At 45.7% G+C, this 23,914-nt stretch overlaps 1 protein-coding gene across 3 annotated transcripts in view; it reads left to right on the forward strand.

Annotated features, from left to right (window-relative positions):
- Positions 1 to 23,914, forward strand: part of Dlc1 (DLC1 Rho GTPase activating protein) — a 360,174-nt gene that overhangs the window by 309,333 nt on the left and 26,927 nt on the right. For 2 of the 3 annotated variants that reach the window (XM_048456595.3, XM_048456596.3), the window contains one exon: positions 21,577 to 21,648. In XM_048456595.3, coding sequence (XP_048312552.3) covers positions 21,577 to 21,648 — 72 coding nt within the window. Of the gene's footprint in view, positions 1 to 7,823; positions 8,168 to 21,576; positions 21,649 to 23,914 lie in introns of those variants that run through there. The other variant, XM_048456597.3, reaches the window with a different exon arrangement.

The raw sequence follows: 23,914 nt of genomic DNA on the forward strand, positions 1-23,914 counted from the left end.
ATCTACGGAGTGAGTCCGGGTCAGGCAAGCCAAGGCTACATAGTGAGACTCTGTCTTAAGAATAATAAAGACAAAAGCTAATATAAACATGATCCTTCTAAATCAGTAAAAGAAAATGTTTCCTTGAGCATTAAAGGAGACTGGGGGATGACTAAGTTGATAAAGAGCTTGTTGAACAGCCATGAAGACTAATTTCAGATCCCCAGCATCCACACAAAACAAAACAAAACCAAAACAGCCAGACATGATAAAATATTAATATTGGGAGGCAGAGAGGAAAGAAATATCCTTGGAGCTAGCTGGCCAGCTAGCCTTGCTTAGTTGGTAAGCTGCAGAGTCAACGCTAGACATTGACTCAAAAATAAAATGGAGATCACACACACACACACACACACACACACACACACACACACACACACAGACACCAAAGTACATACATCATACATATACATCACACACAAATAAATAGATAATTTAAATATGCTTTTTTAATGTATAGATATTGTCTTAGATAGGGTTTCTATTGCCTTGAAAAGACACCATGACCACAGCAACTCCTATAAAAGAAAACATTTAACTGGGCCTGGCTTACAGTTCAAAGGTTTTGTCCATTATCCTCATGGCAGGAAGCATGTTGGCATGCAGGCAGATATGGTAGCTAAGAGTTCTACATACGAATCAGTAGGAAGCAAGAAAAGAATGAGACACTGGGCCTGGCTTGAGGATCAGAGACCTCAAAACCCACCCTCAGTGACATACTTCCTCCAAAAAAAGCCACACTTATTCCCAAAAGGCCACACTTTCTAATGGTGCATGGGGGCCATTTTCATTCAGAACCCCGCACATGCTCAAAACATATGCATGTGTATTTATATGACTGGTTTAAAAACATGAAGACAGGCAGTATAAGCTTGGCACAAAAGAACATATATTATATTATTCTTTTTATCACTTATATGACGTATGAGGAACAGTCAAATTCAACAAAAGGTCACTGGAATAGTTGCTATCAGAGGCTAGGAAAGGAGAATCAGGAGTTAAATAGGAACGGAATTTCCGTTTGGGAAAAGGGAAATGTCTCATATGGCCGTATGGAAAGTGATACTGGCCAATGACAATGACGATCTGCTGCAGCTACTGAACTCTCCACTTATGACGGAAACTTTGGTACTACGTAAAGTGAATGCAAAACAAACGTCAACAAATTTTGCATTCAAAGAAAATGTAAAGAATGGGAGAATATTTATTTTTGCTCATCCCCTTAACAATAGCAATCAAAAGTGTCACGCTGGTAAAACTGAGTACAAAAGAAGCAAGTGCGTTCAAACTCTTTGAAAAGTGCCAGAAAACTTTATGGAAGATGGTCTAGAAAGATATATGACAATAGGTAGGTAAGTAGATAGATGATAGATAGATGATAGATAGATAGATAGATAGATAGATAGATAGATAGATAGATAGATGATAGGTAGATAGATATAGATCAAAAGCCCAGTATCATTTGCCCTCTTAATTCAAAGTGAATTTATCTATAAAATTATTACTGTTGCTCTTTAAATTAAATTTATATTATCTAAGAATGCCTATTTTTAAAAACTACAAAAAATAAAAGTTCTACATTGGTTAATTGCTTGCTATGCCCTTAAGATGGATATAGTGCAATTACAGCAGAGCATCTTCATCAGCCATGCAAAGCTAATTGAAATATTATGCAATAGGGGCTGAGGGTGTAGCTCAGTTGTACCTAGCATGCATATAGCGTGAGTTTGATCCACAGCAGTGCCTAAAACCTGGCATGGTGGCTCATACCGTCATCTTAATACTTGGAAAATAGAGGCAGGGAAGGTAACTTCAGGTCATCCTTTGCAACATACTGAGTTCAAGGACAGCTTGAGCTGCATATGACCCAGTCTTAATAAACAAGAACATATACTTAAAGAAACAATATATACTATGATCTCAATTCTGTCTGACCGGGAGCCTGGGCACGCAGATAGACCTACAGTATATCTCAGTCATCTTAGGTAGTTTGGTTTGCAAGCTTCATTTTTTTTCATATTTTCTTAACTCTTCACAATGAACATTTTAATCCATATTAAATGACAAAGATAAAAATACCATTTGCTTCTTAAATAGCATAGCCCATCCCTAGCAGTCAGGGAATTGTGGGCTACAAAGAATTAAGATCGGAGGATGCTAACAGAATAGACAATCAAAGCCTGCAGTTAACTTGGATAATTCAGAGGGAAAGAAGCCTCGTTGCTCACATGGAAAAGAAAAAGAAAAAAATTATAATTTTTTGTTTGCCACTTGCTTGACTTTTGTGTTGCCAGAAGCCACATGAAAGAACCAGCTTCATGTTGGCGAAGATCAAATGAAATGTTGGTGTGGCAGAAGCACGGGATGGTGTGTCACTGTTGGGTTCTCATCTTGGCCATTGTTAGTAGTGGGGCCTTAGGCTAAGCCACAGATGAGCCTTTGGATAAACTAGGGTTTCAAACAAACTCCACTGTAAATATGCTAAGTATCCCAGGAAAGTCTGCTCACTGAAGTATTAGATCCACATCAAGAATCAAGATGCAGTGTGCCCAGACTTTCCACTGAATGAGCATCCCGCGATCCCCCTTTGGAGGGCGGAGCAAGAGGAGCCCAAGTTCAAGGCCCAGCTTGCTCAATGTAGTGAGACCATGGTGTTTTGTTTTTCTTTGGTTCACATGAAAAGAAGGTTAAAGATATAGCTTGATAGTGTGGTGTTTGTCTTGCTTGTCTAGATTCAATCTCTAGGAACTTAGTGAGGACAAAAAAAAAAGAGAGAGAAAGAAAAGAAGAAGAAAGAGAATTCCACTGTCTCTGCAAGTTTATCTGTCTCTACTTTTTAAACAAGAGATTTCTCCTCCAGATCCCCCCTTGATCTTCACTTTGGCTTCACAGTGCCTTTCTCTGACTTAATAATTAATAAGTAATATAATTAATAATTATTTCTTGTTTGAATGATAAACATACTGTCCTAGGCTGGTTCATCGTTTGGCTTAAGTGATTATCCGAAAAGCAGATTTACACCATTTGTGCAAGAATAGAGCCACTCAGTACCACTTATTAATAATCTAAAGATGTTTCCAAAAGAATAAGTTACCTCTTTCCCTCTATTCTGAATGGGGATTGTCCAAAAGTTATAATAGTGCATCTAGCTGAACAAGGCAGCTACTCCTGGTAAAACTGTAGAAGCATCAACTTTTTGCTGTCCAAGTCCTTTCTTTCCTTCCTCTTTCTGTCTACAACTCCAGCGTGTGGTGTGTGAAAACTTCTGAAAAAAAAAAAGGTAAATATCAGTTAGGGGAAGGAATCAGAAAGATCCCAAACTGAGGTCACTGAAGCTAAAAAATAAATGAGTATTTTCAGGACAGCCATTGGGTTCCCAATTGAATTATGCCCCCTAATTGAAAACCGCTAACATTATTTTCAAGATTTTGTTTCTTTGTCAGATTTCCTTTGAGCATTACAAATCAAAACTATTTTCCCCAGCCATTTCACAATGTTCCATTGAGCACAAATTGCATTACAACATTTTCCAAGCACAGAAGAGTCTTCAAGTCCTAAGGGAAGCAAAGAAATTTCCAGAGATTATTTGGCTCCTATCTCTAGACCAGAGGTTTAAACTAATTGCCCCCAGGGATAAAATGAAGCCCAAAGTTGAAATTGCTCAGGATGGATTCAGATTTTTTTTTTTAATTAGCTGCCAGCATCTAAACAGTGGAAGCTTTGACATAAACACACGTAAATGGGGCTGGCGGTATAGCTTGGCGGTGGAGAGCTTGTCTGGCATGTAGAGGTGGTTGGTGTGATTATCAATATAGCAAAGAAAGCAAAAGACGGGGAGGGAAAGAGAACAGGGCGTCTGACATTTTGCCCAGTGTATTGGGGTTGTTCTGTTAGCACATGGCAAACAGCAAGTACTGAGGTAGCTCTCCTCTCCCCGCCTCCGTCCCTTTTTCTCTTTTCTTAAGATTCATTTTTGCAATCATTTAATGATGTGTATGCAAGGGGGTTATATTAAAGTGTTCTCTGAGGCCAGAGGCATTGAATCTCAGGAGCTGGATTTACAGATGGGTGGGAGCTGCCAAATGTGGGTGCTGGGAACCCAATTCAGGCCTTCCACAAGAATAGTGTATGCTCTTTATGACTGAGATACCTGTATAGCCCCTGGCAGCTCTCCTCTAAGAGGGTCTCTCAGTAACTCAGTTTACCCTGTCCCATTGGGGTTTGTCTCACTGACATCACATGCTTAAGCCTTTTCAGGTTGTGTTTTGCTTCTAACATGTATGGGGCGGGTGACACACAAAAAAGGTGTCCTTGGACAATATCTAATGTCAACCGTTAAGATAGAGTATGAACCCATGATCATAAAGAGTAGCTCTCTTCATCTGCTATGCAATTTAGGAGTTAGTTGTTGAGATTTTTCTTTCCTTGGTAATTCCACCAAGTCTTTAGGAAATAAATCTAAATAGAGATTGCTGGGCAGCTGTTGGGAATAGCCTCCATGCAGCTAAGACTTGCCTCTGAGGCGAACAGAACAGGCCATTATACCATCTTAAAGTCTTCAAAGTATGCCACCAGGAATCAATAATTCAATGACAACTACCTATACAAAGCCTAACTTAATTTGTAGAGGATTTCTTTTTCTTTTTTTGTGATGTTTGTATACATGTGTTTATGTGTACATACACTTTTATAGCTGTCCAGATGTCAGTGGCAAGTGTCTTCCTCGGTTATGATCTGCCTTACCAGAACTAGAACTCACCAATTTGGTTAGACTCATTATAGCCAGCAAGCTCCAAAGATTCCCCAGTCTCCCAGTACTGTGCTTAGCAGGCTCTTGTCTTTGACTTGCTTTTCACCTGGACACTGTGATCCTAAGCAGGTCCTCATGCTTGCCCCGAGTGACCTTGCCTGCAGCCATCTCCCCAGCTCTTGCAGTGTTTATCAGTTCTTACGTAGGAAAAAGCTTTCAGTAACCATGGCTGCTGGCTCAGGGAACAGAGCCAGTACCATGAGACCCAGATCTCAGCCGCAGACAAATGCAGTTTAAGGCCAACAGCCTGGGACAGACAAATGAAGCCCATGGTGATGGGTGGAAGGCTAAGTGAGCAGGAAGGGCTCTGAGCTGGCTTGGGGATCCTCTTTCGTCCGGTCAACAGCATTGTCTATCCATACTCTTGATTGGCTTTGCCAGTCTTCCCTTCGCCCAGCTTGCAAGAGCGCCTATTGTTCACAAAGGTCAAAGCCAAGGCTTTGTTCTACATTGTTTTCATTTCCTTCTGGACATTCGGAGTAGGAACTTCTTGTTCGCATTTGATGTGCCATTTAATAAGCCAATGGTCTACCAAACCCACAACTTCCTGGTCCATGGATTCAAATCGTCACTAATAGGAAACATCCAGGGGTTGGACCAGGTGGCTCAGGTCCATGAGGCCAGTTACCTGAGAAGTCCAGGCAAAAGGGAAAGAAATTCAAAGTCTGCCTGGGCAACAGAATGAGTTCCAGGCCAGCTTGGGCAACTTGTAAAACTCTTAGCTAGACGTTTATAAAGTGCCGGGGAAGGGGAGTGCATGAAAAAGCTCCATAGGTAAAGGCACTGGCCATGCATGCTAGTTAGTTTTTTGTCAACTCGACACAAGCTAGAGACATCAGAGAAGAAGCATGGACTCATCTCAGAAGATGAGAATATGTCTCCATCAGGTTGGCCTATATGCTAGCATGTGGGGCATTTTCTTGATTGGTTATTGGTACAGAAGGTCCCGGCCTACTACTAGGCAGGGATTCTTGGATTATGTAACAAAGCAGGCTGAGCAAGCCACACACAAGGCAGCAAACTGCTCTCATCTACGGCCTCATCTGCGATAGTTCCTGCTTCTGTGCTCCTGCCTTCATTCCCTCCCCCGAGGGACTATAAACTGCAAAGTGAAATGAGCCCTTTCCTCCCCTAAGTTATTTTTTCATCAGTGTTTTAGCACAGCATCAGAGACGCAAGTTCAGACACCACACAAGCCTGACGACTTGAATTTGATCCTGCAAACCCACGTAAAAGTGGAAAAAGATAATAAACACAAAGCTGGTCTCTGACCCCCACACAGTACCACAGCGAAAAGAAAATATTCGGAGGGAAAAAAAACCCTGCATCTGTACTGATCATATGCAAATCTACATGTGTTCACATTGTATTGCATATTATAAGTCCTCTAACAATTATTTTAAAAGTATGTAGGGAGGATGTCCATAAGTTGTATGCAAAGTATATGTGATTTAGTCTCAGGGGCTTGTACATTGCAGAGAGGTAGGTAACTGCTGCATGCGTTCACAGTTGCCCCAGCATCCACCCTTCGGAGGACAACTCCATTTTCTTGGGCTATTTAGGTCTTCACTTTCTGGGCTCTCAACAGTCCTTTGTTTCCATTCACCCCCATTTCTTCCCCATTCTTCTATAAACTCTTGCCAGGCAGAGACCACATGCACTCCGTACTCACTGCCTTTGGGTCCTCAGCATTTGCCATCAGATAAATGTCCTGGTCATAGGTTTGCTGAATGGAGGTTAAATGTGGCTTCCAAAATGAAGAATTCTTATAGGGAAAACAAGGTGCCATTGGTAGAAGCAGGAAGAGTTTCGTCTGTAACCTAGCTTATGGCTATGCAATCAATCCATTTTGAAGTATAAGGGAATACATTTTACTTACTGAAGAATAAACTTGGCCCCAATTTTATTGCCTGGCCTGCCTAACACCTCTCATCTAAATTACTACGTATTTTTCACTTGTTTTGTTTATTGTATAGCTTCCCTAGGAAGAAGTCAACTCCAGAAGGATATGGGTCCCCTTTGCTGGCTGCTGTATGATTCAGCGGAGAAACCATTTGGTCCATAGTAAATGCTCTTCTGGGATTGAAAGAACAAATTTCCATCAGCAAACACCCATAAAACACCAACTTACTCCAAAGTAAATTTTCATGAAAATTGCTATGGACTTTTAAACACCTTGCTCTAAATTATATTCTATCACAAGTTTCAAAACGGGGCTTCTTGTGACATGAGGAATCTCCACCTAAGCTGCTTGAGAATCATTTGAACCTCTGGGGAGGGGGGAACAGATCAGATTATCACCATCAGAGATCATAAATGGCAGGCTGGGGGCTAGTTCATGAGCAGGTTTTAGAAACTGTGACCTTAGATCAAATATCACAGAAATGCACTGACTATGACTGCGCGCATGCATGGTATCCTGGCTCTTCCCCATGTGCTGGGGAAAATTTCCGTAATCATGTTAATACCCATATTCCGTATGTACTCTTGAGGGCTTTAGTTGGGGCTTTGGGTGTCCCAAAGACCAGGTGACTGCTTTTCCCCATTTTCTGATCAAGAGGCACTGATCCATCCTTACCTCCCCACTGTCCCTACCATCACGTCAAGTTTTTGTGATGTCTTCTGGAATGAGAGGCTGCGGGTGCACAGACCACGGCGGGAAGGATAGAAGTTGTGTGAGCATGAGGCCCGGACCTCTGCACCCAGCAAAATCCTCCAGGCTTTTTGCCTTTACCCTAGAGGCCAGTAGTTGGCGACTTTCAGGCGCTTCCCGCCGCCGCAGAAGTGCAGATCCTGGGAAAACATTCCGCGAAAGGGCGGAGGAGGTGCAGACGGGACCTGGGCGGGCTTTGGGCGGGACCTGGTGCGCGGTGGGCGGAGCCAGAGAGAAGCCCGAGGTCGCAGCGTGAGTCCCGCCCGTGGGGGCGGGCTCGGTGGGAGGGCGCGGCCGGGAGGGCGCGCGGCGAGCAGAGCGGTGCTGCAGCGGGCGGGTGGAAGGTGGTGCGCTTCAGGCTGGACCATGGCTGAGCGTCAACGCTGCAGGAGCCGAGCCTCCCCAGCTCCGCGTCCTGCTCCCTGAGAGCGCTCCTTTCGCGGTGGCAGTCCAAACTCACGATTCTGCCCGAGCTAGGGCGAAGGGCAGGGAAGCGTCGAAACAGGATGTGCTGACTACCGCGAGGGCTCGCGTCCCGGGTGCCACCGTGGGTCCCGGCGTGGGATCCCGACTGCTTCGGGCTGCCCCGACGTTCCCGGTGCTCTCCTGCCGCCCTGCGCCGACCTTGATGTGTAGAGACGAACCGGACACCATGATCCTAACACGTAAGATGGACTTGTGTCGTGTTGTCGGACTAGTCTGCCTGGGGTCAGCTGCTGAGGGGACCGGCCGAAGAGGACTTGTCACCCCGCCCTGCCAAGTCCGTGTTGTAGTTGTGTGTTTTGACACGCTTGCAGAGGAGTCGCCCCAGGCTCTCAGTAGTAAAACGTGTGTGTTTAAGCAGCTTGGGTCAGAGTTGGGAGAGGGAGGTTTTAATTCGGGTCATGTCCCTTGGCCACGTATTGCCTGGGGGACTGCGGACTGGCGTCCGGATGACTTAGACTCTTTCTGTTCCTAGAAACTGGCCTTGGGGCCCCAGGGGCGAGCGACCCCATTGCGACTTCTTTGGGGGACGGTTCTATCTCTTCTTGCTGTCCTACACCCTACACATTCCAAATCAGTATTGTTTCCCAAAGAATCCATTATTTAAGGCACTGTGTGGACTTTAGCTGTACTTGAGGAAAGTTTCCTTAGCACTGTTTCTGAGTGCATTTACCGAAGTGTTCTTTTGTTGTCGTTCGCCTGCTTTCAGCGCTGGGAAATCTCTGAGCCTCGGCAGACTTAAGTCTGGATTGCTCCTTGGCCACCCCCAACCCCCATCGCACGTGGGGTTCAAATGGAAACTCAGCGCTTTCCCGCTGTGTGGGGTGATTGGACGTGGTTCCTGAAAAGCCCCCAGTAGATGCCCACGTCCTTGGCGTGAGAGGAAGAGTTCGTGGGCTGGGGAAAAGGAAGGAAACACGTCTCCAGGCCCGAGGCTTTAAAAAAAAAAAAAAAAATCAAGGAGACGGCCTCTTGGACTAGTGCCCCTCTCCGTGCCCCTGTCCCCTCCTCCAATGTCAGGAGCTGAGAGCCTTTGATCCTTCTTAAGGGTTGCTCCCAGAACAGCAGCCCACCCTGTTGGTGTAATTTTCTGTCTCTGTGAGTCATTTCAGTGCATGGCCTTTGGTGCGAGGAGTGATGAGCGGGAAGTAAATTGGGGATCAGTATCGCGCAAGATGCGCGACCCTGGAAAATGGCATAACTTCACTGTGCCGCCCGCAACTCGGGATAGTAACTGTTGACACAGTGGAAGTTGTAAGGCTCAAATAAACTAGTACACGTAAAGTGCCTCGTGGGGTGACGGATACTGACGTCCGCTCTGTTCCCAAACGATGCTAACAGCTAAGAGGGAAGCCCTGCCTAAAGTCATTAATCTGCTCGGTAGAGGAGAAAAAAAAAATATTGCCCCATCCGGTTTTGCTTTCAATGAGGCTTTTTACACCCAACGTGGTCACAAACGGGTTCATTCTCAGAGTCAGAGGCTGTTTCGAGCTGTGGCTGGTGATTCGGAGGAATGCTTGGCACAGCCATCCGTTACCGAAAGATTCGTGGGGGTGGCATATGTGACGCATTTGAGTAGAGAAAAAAAAATCAGGCTCTGGAGAAGGCAGAATGCCCAGTCTCAAATTACATTTTTTTTTTAACCCTGCAAATTTCTGTTTGCTGAAGGGATGAGGGGAAATAATAGCCCAGCGGACTGCTGCACTCGGAATGTAAACCTATCAGCGGCTCCAAGAGGCTGACTAATTTTGCTCCCATCTGGACAGCAGGCTAGTCCTCCGCGGGATAATTTGCTGACCATAAGGGTGGAATTAATGGAGGCACCCAGTGCCATCTTGGCAAGCAGATTGCAGCAGATGGTCAGAGGGGTACCCTTCGAGGCAGCAGCCCCCCTAACAGAAGAACCAAAGTCCTGAGGAACGAGTGTCAAATGGTTAGCAGATGTGCCTTCAGAAGTTATTTCGAGACCTTTCCTGAGAAAATGCTGGAGATTGCCTGTATTCGCTTTTATTGAGGCATGCCGGATTTGCAGCCTGGCCCTAGCCTGGCTGCATAATTTTTTCATTAGTACTACTGTTCAGAGAGTTGAAAATGAAGCCCAGCAGACAGACAGACTTTCTCTCAAGCTGTCTTTTTTGCAAAGTTTGCTTTTCTCAAATTGATTTTACTTTCTTGCAAGCTGAGTGGCACCTTGCTCCAAACAGGCTGGAACAGATTAAGAGTTGTGTTGTGACCACAGCAAGGTATTTCTGCATAAAGTGGGTTTTAAACCGTCTAGGACTCCAGCTCTTACTGCAGAAGCGCTGTGGGACTTAAAGGGGCCCCACGAGATCCCTGCAAGATGCTTCCAGTCTGAGGCTTGGTGAGGCTCCAAAAGGTGGTTTCAAATAAAAAAAAAATAGTACTTGGGTTTCCCTGGGTCCCTGTGGAGATTCTAAACCATGATGCAATGTTTAAATGAGTGGTATTTTTATGACTTGGGCGAGTAAATACTCAATTTGAAAATATTCAAGGAAGAAGGATTTGGTCCCGAAGAATTGGGGGCATCCAGAGTACAGTGAGCGAAGTAAATGGGGCTCTTTTGAAGAGAGCCTTGTTCTGGACAGGATGGGCCAGTATTGTAAACACAAGTTTCTCATGCTTAACTCCCCTTCCTAGCAACAGGAAGACGGAAATGAGGCCATGCGCAAAAAAGAAAAAAAAAAAGTCCTACAGGGCTCCAGACAATACTTGCTCCACCCTGCTGCCGTTCACCCTGTACAGCCAGAAGACCTGCAGAAGTAAAAATAGCCTCAGATGTTTCCGCTTCCCCCCCCCCCTGGATATTACCAAACTGGTGCAGACTGATGTCTCGGTTCTGTGCGGAGTGTCAGCACAACCTGGCCCAGGTACCCAGACTCCCGACTAGCCAAACAAAGTAGCGGAAAGGTGGCTGCTGTCCTTTGTCGTTTGTAATATTTGTGCAGGCCAGTGATACATGGCTGGAGCCAGTGCCTGAGAGTGATTCTGATACCTAAACATAGCTGTCCCTCTGAGTCTCAGCATGCTCACTTTGATCGCGACCGGTCTGTAGACAGTTTTCCTCCTGTGTGGTCAAGGTCAAGTTAAAACTAGCCCAGTTTCTAAAGAGTTAAATGCCTACTCTGGCCTGAAAAGCCCAAGGCCTCCTTGATCCTCAGGGCTGTGAAATGAGAAGAAAAATGGGTTTTGGAACAGACGTTCACAGCTGTCCTATTTCTGACTCTGGCCATTGTGAACAGAGGAATGTGGAGTCAAGTACCAGTCGTCTTTGAAGGGAGACCACGCAAGAGGGTCACAATTTTTATATATATAGGAGCAAGTTACTGCTGTGACTGTGTGCAATCAGGGGTGTTTTCTGTCGGTCTCAAGTGACAGTAGTCCTCTTCTAACCTTGGGGAATATGTCTCGAGGTGCCCATGAGTTCCTGAAACCATGGACATGGCCATCCATCAGTAGACCATGTTTCCCCCGTAGATACATTCCTATGATAAATGATTTATGATTCATAAGTCAGACACAGTAAAAGATTCACAACAGAAACCGTAAGATAGGGCCATTGTGACAATAAGCCATAGTAGAAGTTATTGAAGACTTATAAGTTGTTTCTGAAGTGTTTCATTTCATACTTTTCATTGGTTTCAGTTGACCATGGGTCTCTGAGATGGAGGCCAAGGGGGCCTGACTGTAGTGGGACACTCAGTTACTATGAAGTGGGTAGATTTCCAGCTGTGGAGGCCTGTCTGTCAGCCCACCCTGTCTGTCAACACTTCTCCCCAAGGTGGCCCCTGTGTTATTGTTGAGGATTCTGGAGATTTATGATAAGGAGAGGAGCACTTGAGGGGGGGGGCAGTTAATTGCCTGACTCTGCCTTGACCTATTTTATACTAGCTATTTCGTCCTTGCTAGCCCAAGTAGTGGCAGGCAGGAAGACAACCTTGCTTGTTTAGCTTGTATGCTCTCGTAGGCCCTGACAGTCAGGAGTCAGACTTTTCTAGGATGTTCCGGTCATGCCTCACAAAGACTGCTTTTTCCTGAGGCCTCTGTGCTCCTGGGGAACCCGTAAGGTGATCAGGTGATCATCGCCTAGCAGCTAGAGATGAGCTTCTGTCTTTAACATCTGGGGGAGTCCCAGGGACCACTTTCAGAAAAGTCTGCCTTCCACGGGATGGAGCCATGTTTTCTCTAGTGAAGATACTTTGAAATGCTTTCTAAGAGAAATGTGTGTGCTAGGTATCAGTAATTGACATCTTACAGAATTTCTGCCTGCTGAAAAGTAAGGCTCTTGGGCACTCGAAGTAAAGTGTGGATTGCACCCCAAGTCCCCAAGCCCGCACAATGGAGAGCTTTCTCTTCATCAGGCTCCCCGGGTTTGTTCTCTCGCGAGATTTAGGTGTTTATGGTACTGGGTACTTCCCACTCACATCTACTTCTACCTGGCGGCCTTCTTAGGCCAGCCTCTCCCCTGGTAGGGGGAAAACCAAAAGGTATTGGAGCAGTGGACTCTGTGACGCTGGGTCCCCAGATGCCTTTGACACCTCCGCTCCATCCATCCACGTTTTGATCTCTCGCCCGCCCCTCCTTTCAGTGTCCTGAGGAGGGACCTGGAAGTGGCTTCCTGATTCTTGTCGCGAGGCGCCTTCCTTCTCCTGTGGCAGTCTCCAAAGGATGTCGGAGGGACAAAAGTGTTCCACACCCTGGGCTTGTAGCATTCCCAGGCCCAGCACGCTTAGGAAGCCGGCGAGGAAAAGACTTGGGAGTGAAATGGCCTGTGACCCAGGTGTGGGTCTGCCCTGCAGCCAGGCCATCCTGACTGTGGGCCCTATGTCACACTCGGGTGGCAGATCCAGGATGGCTTTCTCCAGTCTGGATAAAATGGAGGCCTCGTCAGAGAGCTAGTGTCCACCGAATTCCCTCTTCCAAACCAAATCGTATGATGTGGAAAGGGGATTTTGTGTGATGTTTGGGCATCCGTGGAAGTCACTGCAAGGGAAATTCCAGAACTTTGCAAAGGCCTCCTCGGAAAAGCCTGTCCCCTGCTGAGCTAGAAAGAAGTTCACTGTCCAAGGTCACAGTCAACCCAGTGACACTCCAGAGCCCTTCCTTGTGGCTTGTGTGAACAGAAGGGGGTCCTCACAAAATGGCCCTCACATTAAGTGTTTATAAGAAATTAAGTAGATGAATATGAGTTAAAATTTAACTCTTAAATTGTGTGTGCTTGGGCTGCGGAGATTCCCAGCAATTTTAAAGAAAATGGTTAGTTAATTCATCACAAAGATGGGAATATGCTTCTTTTTTCTTACGTTATTTTGGTATTGATCGGATCGTGTAGGGGTGGGGATACACCACTCTTACCTAACCTGTGTAAGTTTGACTACCAAAAACCCAACCCAGACCAAAAAAAAAAAAAAAAAAAAAAAAAAATTCAGCGTGTCAAATTGAAAAGCATCTTTGCGCAACTTAGGTTAGGCCAAGGGAGGCGGTCAATTAATGCCTTTAACCAGTATTGACCACGTTCTATTCTCATTGGTCTTTGATGAACCATAGTGTCGTATTTCATTCCTTTCTTAATTTATTCTGTTTTTTAATCTGGTCAGAAAGGACTAAAATAGAGGTAAGGTAGTGCTGGCCTTCTTCATTGCTGCTGTTTTGTTTCCGTTGGAATTTCTTGCTAGTCTCTTAATCTAACTTCAGGTTGTGGCTTCATGATTTTTAAGTGTTTTATTTTCACTTGTTCTGGTCCTCCTGGCGGACCCTGGGATAAAGGCCCCCGCTAACATACAGAGAGAAGCAATTGTCGTGTACGCCAGACTCTCAACACAGAGATGGGTCGACTCTAGGTTTGTAATCAGGTATCTGGCCTTCAGAAACTAACTGTGTAACCTCAAGACCTGTGCCACCTTTTACGGAATTGAGGCTTTGTAAACTAAGGGTGTGTAAAAGCTATGTCACCCCCTTTCTTGAAACTGTCTTCATGTAGTTAGTTAGCACCCTAAGACCTAATCCAAGCCATTTTCTTTAGTCTTAAGTATTTGATACAGAATCCTTGAAATACGCAGATGTGTACATATTGATTGACAGACGGTGGGCTCCTAATGGTATTTTTTCTTAACTGGCATTCAAAGTAATGGGCTTTGCGATGATATTCCCATCACATAACGTAAAAGAATGGGGGCTGTGGCGTGAGGGCTGGAGGGGCGGGGGGCAAAGTTCTATTTTTATCTCCCTCCTAGATTGGCATAAAACAGCAAGAGGTGATGATGCTACTGCGTCCACTTCCTTAATGGATCAGTTCCCTCTCGGGTTTGACCTCTTTGTCCCGGAACGCAGGTGCCAAGTTTTGATTAGCTGGGAGATATTTTCTATTCCTGGAAATGAGGTGCCTCGGTGTGGAGGCTGGAAGTTCCTGACAGCCCGCCACCCGGGAGCGCTCATCAGCCCAGACTGGCAGTGATGGGAGCCGCTCGCCCTTGCCTGGTTCCAATGGTAAAAGCAGTACTTTGCAAATGCCTGTGCAAAATGGGGGCCCCCTGAAGGAAATGTCACTTGATGTCCTTTCTGGGTCGCCGAAGTGTTCCCTCAAGTGCTCAATCAAGGTATAGGCTTTCAGGGTGTCTCCAGAGAGGTTCCCTCCTTGCAAAGTAAAAACCCTTTATTAACTTGTCATCCCATCACGGGGGAAAGTGGCTTCTTTATTCCCCTCCTTATGTTATTTCTAGGAAGACTCTCCTAGAAAGTCTTTGGAGGGAGCGGCTTAGCTCCCTCCAAATCGTCAACAGATGGAGAGAACATTTAAAAAGAATCTGCACCCGCTTCCATCTTTTTACTAGTTACTGAGAGCCCACTGGGCCAGGTAATTTAAATGAGAGTGTCCTGGAATGGGCAAGAAACTCTCCGGCCTGGGGACGCCATCTGGTGCCTCTGAATTGGAGCAGATTGTCCAAAAGCTGGACCAGTTCCCTTAGAAGGAGCAAGGTCCCCATGCATGTCAGCACACAGCGCCCTGCCTCCGCAGGAGTCAGAAAGTCTCCTGAGAGGTCAAGCTTTACAGCCCAGGAAAAAACAGAATTCCAAGAGTTTTCTACAGGCCGAAGGGTTTTCTGTGAAAATTAGACTTAGTTTGGGGGTCTCTGGAGGCCTCCCCCTTAGCAAGTATTTGGGGTATTATGTTCTTCTCTATGCCATGAAGATGGCCTTCATGAAACAGGTCAACGCATTACTTCATTAAAAAGCAGTTTATACGTTTAAGTGACGCTTGTCACCAAACATCCATACATACCACTGAGAAATGTTCCTAAAACAGTTTCTAATGTCAATACTTTGAGAGGAATTAGGATTGTGGAAGTGAATAGGGAGAGACTGTGTCCTGGAGAAGAACCAGTAGGCAGAAAGGAAGTGTGGGAAGCCAAAGCTTAGAGAACAGGTATTGTAACGGTTGTGTGAAACGTCAGGTTTACATGTGTGTGCATACGTACATAGGCACTTCCAATTGTAGACATCCGTGTGTATAACAGGTCCTCGCTGGAGTTACTAATCAGAAGACTAAGCTTACTAGGATGAAAATGAAATCATTGGTTGATTTGCATGGTTGTTTATTTGTTGAGGGACCCACCATGCTGCCGCAAAATAGTGTGAGGTTTGGGGGTATCAGTGAAGGAAAAGGACGGAATATTCTCGGAGCTTACAAAGCGAGCACACGGAATGTAAACAGAACACGCTGTGGAAGATGAGCGTGGGATGGGGTGAGCAAGAGGAAGCCAGGGAGCCCGGATCAGTTGAGGGTCTGGCATGGGAGAGGGCATAGGTGGGGGTGTGGTCAGCACCCTGATTTTATATGCCCATGTTTGGGCTTTCCACTGAGGGAAAGGGCCTCACTGGTGTTGACTTAAATCACTTGGGACTTAACAAACACACGGGCCCTAGAGAGCTCTTGAGAAACGTAAGTAATTCCAGCGAAGAGGGCGGAGGGTCATTGTGCCCCCTGTTCTGGGGCTGTGGCATGCCTTTCCACCTGGTTTCCTGCTTGGCAGAAGCTTGGGGTTTTGATTATCCCTGAAGATAGCTAGCAACTCACCTCGTTCAAAAAGGAAAGACTGTCGAAGGAAAAAAATGCAGGCTGCTTTCTTTCACTTAATGCCCCACCAATGGATTTGGGTCTGCCCAAAGCCCCAAGTGAAGGATTGCTCTGACTCCCAGAAACTTCCAGAATATGTGCCTTAGATGTTTGGAATTTTCTTTTAGGCACCTGAGGTAGGAATGCAGCTTAGATGCCCTCAGAATCCCTCCTGCGAGTAGATAACATTGGCGTTTAATAAATGTGAAGTAAGTATTCTATGGGACTTGGCCCTAGCAGGAATTCGTTCTGCATAGATAACTCCTGATAACCAGCCTTTTGGCAATTGTGCGTGTTTAACATTATTTTTATAGTTGTCAGGTGAAAGTTCTGAGTCTGCCTTTGAAGAAATGAAAATATTGCTAAACTTCCTTTTCTTTACATTTTTAAGACAAATAAATGTGTGGTTCTAGTGTACAAAAGGGAGTATTTTGAGATGGACCTGAATTTAAAAGGGGGAAGCTTGTGAGGTAAAGGTGTATGTGGCGGGGTAGGGGCTATGGGAGTCTGAAGAGAGACTCCATTCTGGGCATCCTGGGAACTAAGAGAGCTTACCCTTAGAGGCCTTTCAAGATCTGAAGAGACCGGCAGAGGCTAGGTTAGGAAGGCCCAAGGACTTTGCCGAGGGATTTAAATTTTGAGTCAAAGGTGATAGAAAGTCACTGGACAATTGTAAGCAGAGGTGGGGCAGAAGGAAATACGCGGTTAGTGAAAACCAGTCTAGGTAGTTCATGGACCTGGTTGGGAGTGGGGATGGGGAGAGAGGTTTAACCAAGAGTTGTTAGAATCCCAGAGAAAAGAATACAATACGGTAGGACAGTGATTCTCACCCTTGCTACTGCTGGGACCCTTTAACACAGTTCCTCATGCTGTGCTGACTCCCCAACCCTAAGATTATTTTATAAAATTACTTAAGAATTCTAATTTTGCTACTGCCACGAATTGTGATGTAAATATCTGTGGATTCCAAGGTCTTAGGCGACCCCTGTGAAGGGGTCACGACCCACAGGTTGAGAACTGCTACACTGGGGACTTGTGGGGAGGTGGCATGTGACTCCTAGGGGAGTCAGTCCTGCCTACGCTAGCAGGGCTTAGGGAGCGTTTATAAAATAAGATGTCCATGCTGCGATGAAACCAATCTGAATACATGGGGCTGGGTGGTCTTTGGCTTTTGTAAGAAGTTCCTGACGCCTTACCACCTTTCTGTGCTCCTGGAGGACCTGGATGCGCCTCCCGATGACCCGCCTCATGAGCCCCACCCACGAAGTGAAGGTGGGCTGTTACTAAAGCCATTGTGTGCACCGCTGACCTCCTTGACCTGGTGGCCAGAACCTGATAAGCCGGCCCTTTCTTCCCTTTGAAGGAATCCATGTCACCCAGGGGCAGGAATGAATCTTGGTTTGGATTTGAAAGCCCCACTTGCCTGCCCAGAGCTTGAGCAGCTCTGGACACGGGAACCTTTGCCCACACCTCTGCCTTATAGCAGGACTTCCAAGGGACCGGGGAAAGTGCTCACATTCTTTGTAGCATTCCCTAATTTCTTAGCGTTTCTTTGAAGAAACAGATTTGCTGGAGCCTGTGATGGGCTGGCGTACAGGGAAAGAAGGAAAGAAACCCCCCAGGTTCCCACTGTGATGGTATTGCAGCCCTTTTAAACTCCTGGGCTGTCACTCAACCTGCAGAGCTCAGCAGCAAGGTGGCTGCTGGCTCGGGAAGTTGGCAGACTTACAGTGACTTGTCGTGGGTAAAGGACTACAGTTAAGGTGAAGCGAGAAGATGGGGGGCACCCGATACAGCCAGGAAATGTGTAAATACGGGCTAAGGGTCCCCGGCCGTGCACAAAAGGTCTCAGCACTCACTCATCTCACGCCCAGAACTGCTCTGTGAACGACCAACAGCTAAGCTGCTTCCAAGAAAAATTTCCTGTTTCCTCCTTAACATATGTGTCTGTTGCTTGCTTAGCAGAACCCCTCGTCCGCAAGTTTCATTGTGTGGCCATTGTGCTTTCAAGCCTGGTGGCCTCGCTGTTTTAGAAAACACCATCCTCCGGGCGCGCACAACACCACACACCTGCACTCAAGGAAGAGGTCTGCCCATCGAGCCAGGTGTTCACAGTGACTGGGGGAGATGCTGAAGTGACTGGCTAACAGGCTGTGGTGTTTCCTGGTTGTGTGTGTGTGTGTGTGTGCACGCACACATGCATGTGCAACACACGCTTTGGTGAAGGTACAGCCTTCAGTCATCAGTTCTCTCCACCAAGGGCTCCAGGATCTATCACAGCTAGTCAGACGTGTGCAAGAACTTCATTAGCCCAACATCCATCTCCCTGGTTCTGCTTTGGCATCTTAAACTTGGTCCCTTGCCTCCCTAACAAAGGAAAAGCCCGCTCTCTACAAACTAGCCTTCTGTGAGCCCCTGTTTCCCTTCTCACCTGGGACATAGAGCTCATTCTTAAGGGGAGTTGGTTGACTGCTTCCACCTGCGTTTTAGGATCTTGTATCTTGAGGGTGCTGTGAGCGTGTATAAGGATCAGTGTGAGGAAATGAACTGGCGTGCAGAAGGCTCAGGCTTGGCTGGAGCTTCTTGGATCCACCTGTCTGCATGTACATGGGTGCTGGGACTTGAACCCAGGTCCTCACGCTTGCAGAGCAAATGCTCTTCTCCACGGAGCCATCTCCCTAGCTCACATCATTTGTTTTCTAGCCAGGTGGCCCTGAAAGTGACTGGGTGACATCAGTGTGGGGTTATATGAGAACATGCCATTTTCTTAATGATACGGAATAACTGAGACACAAGCCAGCTGTAGACATCTGGGTGTTTCTGAAATTGCCTGGTACCTTACCTGATTAATGTAGGTGAAAGGTTCTTCTCGTAGGTAAGGGATTCCGTTAACAGATGTAAAGATGCTTTAGAAAAATACATTGCCTCTTTCCCATTTTTCAGCACAAAACCACTTGAATGAGAAAATCAAGAGCATGTTGTAAATAGGTGTCCGAATCGTCTAAGCTGGAGCCTGATGAAGCCTTTGTATGAACACTAGCCTTGTGCCCTGTCTGCATGTGCCCCAAAATGGACCAATGCTCAGAGTTTCTAGTCACCTGACTTTTAATTGAAAGAATAAGAAAGCAAGTACCCCTTTTAAACCACCTATGATCCTGCGTCCAGCAGTCTGTTCTTTGGAAATATTCTCTAAGGACATGGAAACTGAATGATTTGAAATGTTTTTAAGAGGTCATGAATCTGTGGGGTTGGAGGGATGACTCCGTGGTTTAGAGCACTTGTTGCTCTTTCAGAGGACCCAGGTTCGGTTCCCAGCACTCACACAGTGGCCCACAGCTATCTGTAACTCCGGATCCAGAGACTCCAACACCCTCTTCTATGCACCCAGTAAACACATGGTGCACAGATCTACATTCGGGAAAACAACCATATACATAAAATATTTTTTTTTTAAAAAAAAAAAGCTGTGAATTTACCAGAGAGCAAGGAGGGGATTTGAGAGGTATTGGAGGGAAAAAATGGGAGGGTGAAATGAAATGGTGGAATATAATTTCCAAAAATAAAAAAAAAACATTAAAAATAAAACACTTCTTTTTAAAAACAAGCAGCCTTTTTTCTTTCTGTAGTTTTCTTTGGGAATCAGGAGGGCTACTCAGAGGGAAATTTTGATTTTCATAATCTTTAAAATAAAATGTTAAGCGTTCTTGTTTTTCCTCCTTAAAATACTCTCCCAGAAGCTGTTTTACAATCTTATTAAAACTTTCTTAATCCCTTAGGAAGACAAGACTTGGAGTTTGAAAAAAAATACGTGAGCACTGCCGGATTGGACAGCAAGTGCTTGCCACCAGCCCTGAGCATCTGTCTCACACCTATGTGGTCAGAGGAGAGAACAGACGTCCACAAATTGTCCTCTGACCCCCACACATTACCCCTTAGGGCACAGGCCCACATGCACACACACAATCACGAATAAATTATTATTAGTGCAATAAATTATTATTAGTGCAATAAATACATGCACTGATTTTAATTTAAAAATTAATACATGAAGAAGACTGCTTGGGCTCAGGTGATTCACATCTGTGCACCTTACTCAGCGCAAGCGAGGAAGTTCTTCTGTGTCGATACCCGGATAGCCTCTTGCCCATCGGGTCCTGAACCTTGTGTTTAGTTGAGCTGCTACATCACCATGCTAGAATGACTCACGAAAGCAACCTTTAAGACGCTATTTCTTAACGGCCCAGTGTAACCCTCATTTCAGCTGGGTATTAACTCACTCGGAAAAATCACAGTTTGCTCCCTGGTGTGCCTAGAAACGACATTCCAACTTGCCTTGGCAAATCAAAGTTTTTAAAAGTTGCTCTTCTTGAAAGGACAAGGGAAAATAAAAAGAATAAGTTAAAATTAAAAAAAAAGAAAAAACAGGAAACCTTAACGTTTTAGTAGACAAAAGTAACGTGATGCGTGTATCTGTAATAGTGGCCACCAGATTGACATCTGGCTTAATGAAGATGGGAATCTGGCATTGATTAAGCAATGTGGAGACGTCTGTAAAGTGAATAGCCTTAAATAACCAAGCACTCTAATGGCCTGAAGAAGGTGGGAAGAGGAGTTGAAAGGAATATTCTTTGTGCAAACACAGAAACTAATTAATGTGTCCAGGACCACCTCCGCGAGTCGGTTTTAACAGGATTGGAAATACGTGCCTGAGTGGATTTGAACACAGCGTGTCAGTTGCTCTTGGCCCCTCTGTTTAGCAATACTATCTACAAGATGTTTAACCACGGGGAAGTGGGGCCTTTATTAGGCAGTTAGCCTGCCAAGAGGCTGGGATTCAGTGACATCGTGCCCTTGGTTTCCTGAGGCAGCCTGCTGCGACTCCCTCCCACTGAGGAATACGGTGCTCCTGAAGGCATGTTGTCATTGTCTTTGGCTAGCAAAAGGCCCAATCCACAGACGCCACAGGGGCTGCAACTGTGCCCAGCCAGGTTCTTCTCTGGATGTCAGCGTGTTATCTGGCGGGGTTTTGTTGAAGCAGAAAATAATAAGCCTTGTTAGACCAGCTGGGCTCCAGATCAGTTATTCAACCCCTTCTGTCCTTGTGTGTCTCGTTTTGGAAGCGTGTCCAGAAGCAGCACGGAGTAACTTACTGCTGGGAAGCCATCTTGGATTTTGTTTGTTTTGATTTCTGCAGCACAGGGGATCAGTCCCAGAGCCTTATGCATGGCTGTGCCCCTAAGGAGAAAACAGATCATTACATTCATTCTAAAAAGATGGAAGGATGTGTAAAATGTAAGCCTTTGGGTATGAAGTGAACTTTTTGCCGGTTCCTTTGCTTGTAGGTATATATGTTTTACAGAAGCTGTCTTTTACTTGTCTGATAGAATGCACTTTGTTGATGCAGGAAAGTCACACGGAGGGATAACGTGGCTAACAAAGTTGTCTTCTGTTTGTCTCTAGAAATTGAAGCCAAGGAAGCTTGCGACTGGCTGCGGGTAACTGGATTCCCCCAGTATGCACAGCTTTATGAAGGTAAGGCGAGGCTGCCATCTTATCTGACGTCAGCATATTCGTGGTGACACTGACCGCAGGAATCAAGGACTTTGTCTCTGTGATAAACAATATGACCAAAAGCAACCTGCAGAGAAAGGGGTTTATTTTGTCTTGACAGCTTACACCCCATCACAAAGAGAAGTCAGAGCTGGAACCCGGGAGGAGGAGGAACTGAAGTAGAGGCCATAGGGGATCACAGCTTATTGGCTTTGCTTTCTTACAGTACCCTGAAGTACCTGCCTAAGGGCGGCCCTGCCCACAGTGGGCTGGACCCTCCCAAATCAATCATTAATCATGAAACTACAGCACAGACTTGCCTACAGGCCAATCTGATAGAGGCATTTTCTCTGTTGTGGTTCTTTCTTCCTACTTGACCCTGGCTTGTGTCAAGTTGACAGGATGCTAGGGACAGTCACCTCTAACCCCTTCTCTGAGGCTCTGGTTCCATGGGCCGATATTAAGTGCTCTGCATCCATTGAGATGAATTAGCTGTTCATTTCAATGGGAGGCCTATTATCTGCACATGAAATTATGTTAAAATGATCACAGCTTTGAAATAGTGAACTCCATTTTATAGATCATTTTCTTTTGAATATTTAATTTTTTAATTGTTTTTATTTATTTAAAATTTTTGTACAATGTATTTTGATCATGTTTTTCCCCTCGGGCAACTCCTGTCAGATCCTCCCCACCTCCCTACCCACACAACTTCATGGATTTTGAGGTTTTTGTTTTGTTTTTTGTTTGTTTGTTTGATATTCTCTCTCTCTCTCTCTCTCTCTCTGTCTCTGTCTCTCTCTGTCTGTGTCTCTGTCTCTCTCTCTCTCTGTCTCTGTCTCTCTCTCTGTCTATCTGTCTCTCTGTCTCTGTCTCTGTCTCTGTCTCTCTCTCTCTCTTTCTCTCTCTGGTGACAGAACTGAACTCTTTCTGACTGACACCACTACTTCAGGGTTCCCTGCCTCCTGAGGGGGTGAGGGGGGGATTTGATATCAGGGGGGAACTCAAGGCAGGAACCTGGAGGGAGAAACGCTCACCCATTAGAACTGAGTGTTCCGAGGTCTCTCAGTCTCTGCATAATGTCTGGCTCTGGGTCTCTGCATTTGTTCCCATCTGCTGCGGGATGGTGCTTCTCTGCTGATGACTAAGCAAGACAGTGGTCCGTGAGTTTAGCAGAGTGTCATTAGGAGTCCTTGTAGCGCTACAGGTTGTTGGTTTTTTGTTTTGTTTTGTTTTGTTTTAAGATCAGTAGTGCTTGATTTTACCCAAGGTCCCTGGACTCTCTAGTCTTAGATTCTTGCACACCCAAGCCATGTCGGGTATGGATTCCATTTCATGGCGTGGGTCTTAAATCAAATCAGATCTTGGTTGGTTACTCCCAAAGTAACCAGTGATGGTTACTCCCACCATTGCCCTAGCCTGTCTTACACCATTGTAGATGAAGGTGTACAAAGGTGTCTACACCATTGTAGAAGATCTACATTGTAGATGTAGATGAAGATGTTTATGGCTGGATTAGCATTTATGTTTCTCTTTTGGTGGTGTACAGAGTACCTTCCTATACCAAAGACACTAGACCGTGGGGTGAAGGCTCTCATTTTATAGGCAATTTTCAAATCAAGGAAGGCATGGAGTGATTGATTCCTAACGTAGTCTTTCGGTGGCGCTCAGTGATTATTTACTTTTATGTTCTGAAATAGCTTAGTGTCCCTCAGTTTCACAGCATATATACAATTTCTTATTGTTCTTTTATTTTGGTTTTTAACACAACACTTAGCGTGGTGGAGTTGCCTGCCCTCAGACAAGACCTCCGACCTATTGAAGGGCTTTGGAGGTGGAAGTAGGAACGGCACTTGTTGCTTCTCTAATTTACAGCTCTCCTGGAGCTAGGGAAAGGTAATTGGATTTCCAGTGGCTGGGCTTTTGTTTTCCTCTTTAAGATTAAATTTCCTTCAATTATGTCCTTTTGGGGTGTTGATTCGCTGCTAAGAGGCGCCTTCTTGTGCCTGTTGGTTTTGGTGAATCCAATTTCCAGTCGCCCTGTATGCCTTCACAGTCCTAACACGCAGGCTCCGTCGTCTCTGCTGGTATCTGCCGCACCTCTCCAAGTCATCTGAAGCCTAGGCTGTCTCTGGGATGTGCTGGCCCAGGTTCTGGGCAGTCATTCCCACCTCACTCTCCCCTATGCCAGGTGAACGAGCTACACACATTCGGTGGCACGGCCGCCCACAGATCCCTCATCTTGCTG

Source organism: Myodes glareolus, chromosome 23, assembly GCF_982192425.1.
Source record: "Myodes glareolus chromosome 23, mMyoGla1.1, whole genome shotgun sequence".
NCBI lineage: Eukaryota > Metazoa > Chordata > Mammalia > Rodentia > Cricetidae > Myodes > Myodes glareolus.